Below are 6,000 nucleotides of genomic sequence, written 5' to 3'. Positions count from 1 at the left end.
TTTTAAGATGTCTTTATTATTCTTTCTCTGGGCAATTTTATTAGTATAACATTATATAATTGATATAATTTCATTTTTTCCCATACAATATAGCTCAGTATTTGTATTATTTATTTTATAGCCTACAGTCTTTTTTCCCTTATTTTTAAAGGGTGACAATAATTATAGAACTAACTATACATTTCCATATCAAGTAATTGGAAACTGTAAACCACTTAAAGTCTTTGTGCTCACTTGAGTGAAAAGGCCAATCGTTAAAATATACAGTTAACCAAAATTCTGAACCCTGGCAGTGATTTTAGAAAGTGCAGCGTATGTGAAAGCTAGCTTTCATAGATTCTACAAATACAGGTAGGCTAACTATGGTTGTATTTGAAATAATGAATTGTTAGGTAAATATTCAAATGAATCTCAATACAAATCTGCTGCACTGATTTTGCTCTGTATGTACAGTAGGAATCACTAAGGTGTAAATAATGATATGACCACTAATGCTGCATTCATGACACATCGGAAACTCGGAGAAACGAGTTGTGGGCATTCCAAGTGCCATGATCAAGCTGCGTCAACCATGAACGAGAAAACTAGCCTACAGTTAAACAAATGATAGTATCGCAACACGAGGAAACCAGAGTTTCCTCATTTTTTTATTAGGAGTTGGAGGGCCATTGAAATACAATTTTTTTATATTCGGAAGCTCGTATTTCCGACATAGCATGAACGCTGTTTCATCGTAATAATTACTCTTCTACCGCTTGCATTTATCAGACCACCGACGTCACCGTCGCGTCAAACACCGGTAGATGCGAATTGCAAACGTACAACCAGAATCTCAAACCCATCGGTCGCAGGTAGAGAAAAAGGAAACCCACTTCAACCTAGACGTGATTCGGACAGCATTTTATACATTTGCGACATCAAACACCCGCAACGTTTAACAGGCCATTGCTTTATGACTGAAATCTAGCCTACTTAGCTTTTTGACATCGCTCTATTCCCAGGTTCCTATTATGCCCTCCCGGTCTTGGTTTATCGCTGGTAGCGCTCTCCTCCTCTCTTTTCGGCTGGCATTCGGGACGAAGGGACCACATCCATGTACAGAGGTGAGATCCACTGTCAGGATGCCGATGTATGTGTTGTCTGAGTTATTTTTAGTAGCTGTATTTTCCGTGGGCTATGGTCCATGCATGTTAGTGGAAAACACAATAGTGTTTTATTTACCAGCTTATCCATTCAACTAGAGAGTCAGAAGAGGAGTGTGAGTGAGGGGCACACAAGCTACTGTGTAGAACAACATGAGCGCTAAACAGTAATCATTCCACCGACCATTACTAATACGATTATGAATTGATGACGCGGCACTTCCGGTAAGATTCATACGTTTATATACATATCACACACATACACTGCTTAGCGAGAGGGCGATGCCCTCCTTGATAACTAATTACTCATCCTGTTTCTCCAAACACCTGTCAGTCATGCAATCAGGTAGTCCTGCAGGATTTCTGGGGAATTGTTGCTTAGGACACTTGCATTGCTTAGGGCAGTGTGTTTGTGTGCGCACACAGTGTTCTGGTTTGTGTTGTCTCAACACTCAGGGCAGACTTTGAGTCTTATCAGTTTCCTGCATGGAGCTGCCTTTCCTTCCCACCGTCTCTCTCCACTCATCACCTCTGAGCCATAGCACATGGCTGGCAACAACATAGCCTGGCTTATATTACATTCAGATGGACACAAACTCCAATCTACTGTCCAGTCACAGTGACTCACCAGGGCATTGTGGAATCTGCGCTCTGCACTTCCACAAGACTACTATTTCTACCACCAGAAAAGTATTTTGGACCCACATTTATCCTGGGACAACATTGCCTAAACATCAGACTGTTGCCATGGTTACTCCATGGATTATCAGTCTGACCAAAATCTTCCTAAAAAAAACCACAATAGTCTCTACAAGCCAGGATGTAAAATTATATTTAAACTTACTTTACCAGTTGTACATGCTGTTTGTACTTTTGGTGGTAGGAGGTGGAGATATCCACAGGAAAGTGTTGTTTACCTGACTTTTTTGCAGAGCTGGCAGGTTCTGTGACTTGTATTTTCAATCTCTTCACACATCACATGTGATGCACAATATGTCAACAACAGCCGAACGTAGTCGACTGAAGCATGTTTCCTCACAATCGGCTGTGGTTTAGGTTCGGCCATATTCCTCGGCCATAGTGTTGGTCACGTGCATCAGTATTGAATTGCATCAGTATTGAAAATAAAAACAGACCAGCATACTCAAAGTAGGGCTAATAACACTTCCCTGTGGATATTTTGTCTCCAATTACCTCCTACATCAGGACAAAACCGGCAGACAACAGGTAAAGTACATTCAAATGAAGTTTATTCAAGAGTCTGACTTGTAATGAGACTTTTTACAAAAAGTGAGCCTACATGTTAGAGACGAGAGAGCAGTCTTCCACTCTCAGATTCATAGAGTCTAGGGGCAACCATCCTCCTGGAGCCACTAAATATTCATGCATTTGCCCTCACCTTGCCCTTTAGAACACATCTGATTCTGCTAATCAATGTCCTGATGAGCAAATGCTTAGATGTAAGGAGTGTTGGCGCAGGGCTGGAACAAAAGCCTGCACACCCAGTAGCTCTGCAGAGGAAGGGTTGGCAGTCCCTGGTCTAGTGGAATGTCTTTAGAATGACACCATGTGACAGAACCTGATATATCAGTGCTTGAGGTATAGATCGATATCAGTTCAGATTTGTCCTGGAACAGACATCTATCAGGTAACACATGACAGGCATGCAGAATATAGACTTCTGTTGGGGTCATGGTATAGAGGAATAGATCATTCAACTTTGCTCTGATTATTGATTGGCATGAATCTCAGTGATACATAGCTATCAGTCATTTCTGAGAGAAGGGGAGAGTTTAAGACAGATGGTAGTAAATAAGGTAATACATTATTTGAAATAAATATAATGTGAAACCAGGTCTGCATGTGGCATTCATTAATTTGCATCAAAACAGTACTGCTGTTGGATACAAATAGCTTCAGTTTTGAGGACGAAACAATGGTGTTACTGTAAAGCCTCGGCGTGATACTACAACTTCATATATCTGTCATGTCCATGATGCCCACAACATGACCCCTTCAGCACAGTGTCCAGACATGTGTCTGTGTTCTTCTAAAAGGTCAACATTCCTTAAACATGGCAAAAAGCATGTTGTATTTCACTCAATGGTTTGGCAATCATTGGTTTGGCAAATTCAAGGGACATTATGGTCAGAATAGTGATTAAACAAGTCTTGCTCCTCAACGATTTCCCGAACCATGATGGTAAACCACATACTCCACAGCATGTTTGTGTGTGTGATATAACACTTCAACAATGTTCTCACAGTGAAAATTGCAAACCTTGAACTCAAAAACCTTTAATCTCAGAACCTTTAGCAAGACTGAACCATCAAATTCCTACGCCTGGACATACAGTTGTCAGTGGTTAGGGAAAACTTCTACCTTCATTATACTGAGATAGGATCAGTTTTTATGGACAACTTCTATGTCATCCACTTACCCACTGTGTGCTGTGCCTTGGTTTCCTGTATCCATAGTGATGGAATGGGGGTGAAGAGAGAACTCGGGGCCCTTGGTGGTCTTCGTGTTTACTGACCTCTCTCTGTCCCCATGTCTGTCTTTTATCTGTCTCTCACTGTTTCTCACATACTGTTCAAAGACACACAGACACACTCAACCCCTCTGTTTCTCTCCATCACTGTGTGTCCATGCTATCTCTTGTGTTGCAGACAGACTACTACTATGAATATACAGAGTGTGACAGTACAGGGTCGCGATGGCGAGTAGCAATCCCTCAGAGCCATGGATCCTGCATCGGACTGCCCGAGCCTGTCCGAGGGACAGAGTGCAGTAAGTACTGTGTGTGTGTGTGTCAGAGATGTTTCTCACACCCTCTTATCAGCTGGTTGGAATTTCCTCCAGTATTCCACAATGACCTGATTGGCTCTTTGTCTCTGCTCCAGTCATAGCACAGGGCAGAGCTGGCTTCATGTTGGAACAATAGGCCAATAACCTCAGAGATTTACATATACACACACAGGTCTCAATATGTTCACTTCTTGCGCCTGACTTTGCTTCCCTAAATATCTCTAACTGATGCATGTCTGTGGAAAAGGCTTTTATTGACAGACACTCCCCTACATATTTATTTGGAGGGTGAAGCTAAACCTTTTAATTTGGCTCTATACTCCAGCATTTTGGATTTGAGGTCAAATGTTTTGAGGCGGCAGTACAAAATGTCACCTTTTTTATTTGTTCTTACATGTGTTTTCACATTTAGAAATGTAAGCACTTTATGCATCTAGTCCCCCCATTCGAAGGTGTCGTAAGTATTTGGACAAATTCACTTATGGTGTATTATATATAGTCAAAAGTTCAGTATTCCTAGCACGCAATGACTACATCAAGCTTGTGACTCTACAAACTTGTTGAATGCATTTTCAGTTTGTTTTGGTTATGTTTCCGATTATGTTGTACCCAATAGAAAATCTTGTTAAATATTGTATTGTGTTATTTTTGGAGTCAATTTTATTGTAAATAATAATAGAATATTGTATGTTTCTGAACACTTTTTTAAACAATTAATGAGGATTCTACCATGATTACAGATAATCATGATTGAATCGTGAATCGTGAATAATGATGAGTGCGAAAGTTACACATTCATAAATATCATACCCTCAAGAGAATCCTCCCCTGTTAATGGTAAGTAATGGTGCGAGGTTAGCATGTGGGGGCATGATCTTTGTGCATCTTTGTTTTGTTCTCTGGAAAAAGCTCACCTCTGTCTGCTTTTCTCTTTTTCTATTTAATTCCTGATTGGCCATTTTTCTACCCAGTCCGTCTGGTTGAGCCAGTGAGACAGACACCTGGGGAAAAGCTTCCAAACAATTCTAGAGTAGAGCATTGTTTCATTGTTGGATGTGACAGAATTCACCTTACTAAAATCACAATTCAGACCTGGTTCTGCGCATGACTGCTAAGGGACAATGCAGTTCAATTTGCCGCAGTCCTCCCTACCTAACAAACAGTCGTCACTAATTACCACAGCCACACACTCATAAAATCTGCCTATTTCTACAATGTATCTTCTTAAAATGTGATTTTAAACCCCACTGCTAACATTATGACTAACCTTAAGTTAAGACAAAAAGCTAGTTTTTCTTTTCATTAATATTTACAATATACCCTACCAGACCTTACTTCTGCCCCCCACCCACTCAGAAAGGTTCTCTGCTCTCCTCCTCCATGTTCTCACTTCTCCTCAATGTGATGGCTCATTGCAGTGATGTATGACGGCGTGTTCATAGACGTCAAACAATGTGTTTTTATTTTTATTTAACCTTCTATTTAACTAGGCAAGTCAATTAAGAACAAATTCTTATTTACAATGGTGGCCTACCCCGGCCAAACCCTAACCCGATGCTGGGCCAATTGTACGATGCTGGGCCAATTGTGCGCCGCCCTATGGGACTCCCAATCATGGCCGGTTATGATACAGTCTGGAATCGGACCATGGTCTGTAGTGAAGCCTCTAGCACTGAGATGCAGTGCCTTAGACTGCTGCGCCACTCGGGAGCCAAGTATTGTTTTTGAGAGCTCGTGCTTTGTACTTTCAGAGCAATCATTTCTCCATCCAGGCCGTCACGCTTTTTCGACATGGCATCTTGTAGTCTGTTTCTAGACATGCCATTAGGGCAGCATTGAAGCCGGCATCCTCTACAATTGACAGTGGCTGCACAGCAACCGCAATCATTTCTGTAATCAGCGCTGTGATTTTCTCAGTCCGTCCCTTATTGCACTGCTGCCAGCAAGGGGTTGGGTCTCATGGTGCTCCCCTTTTCCACATTGCATCTGTACTGCCACTGTAGCTCAATTCCACCTTTGCATTTCGTCTTCTCCTACTTCTCCTCCTAGG

General features: G+C 41.5%; 1 protein-coding gene across 1 annotated transcript in view; it reads left to right on the top strand.

Annotated features, from left to right (window-relative positions):
• The first annotated feature begins 539 nt into the window (after positions 1-539).
• LOC118401183 (endosome/lysosome-associated apoptosis and autophagy regulator family member 2) overlaps positions 540-6,000 on the top strand; it is a 29,932-nt gene continuing 24,471 nt past the window's right edge. Inside the window, exons 1-3 of the mRNA XM_035798480.2 lie at positions 540-851; positions 1,002-1,103; positions 3,812-3,932. Coding sequence (XP_035654373.1) covers positions 804-851; positions 1,002-1,103; positions 3,812-3,932 — 271 coding nt within the window. The 5' untranslated portion in view covers positions 540-803. The remainder of the gene's footprint in view (positions 852-1,001; positions 1,104-3,811; positions 3,933-6,000) is intronic.

This window comes from Oncorhynchus keta, chromosome 22 (genome assembly GCF_023373465.1).
Source record: "Oncorhynchus keta strain PuntledgeMale-10-30-2019 chromosome 22, Oket_V2, whole genome shotgun sequence".
Lineage (NCBI taxonomy): Eukaryota > Metazoa > Chordata > Actinopteri > Salmoniformes > Salmonidae > Oncorhynchus > Oncorhynchus keta.
Note: the sequence above shows the minus strand (reverse complement) of the source record. Positions and strands in the feature narration are given on the sequence as shown.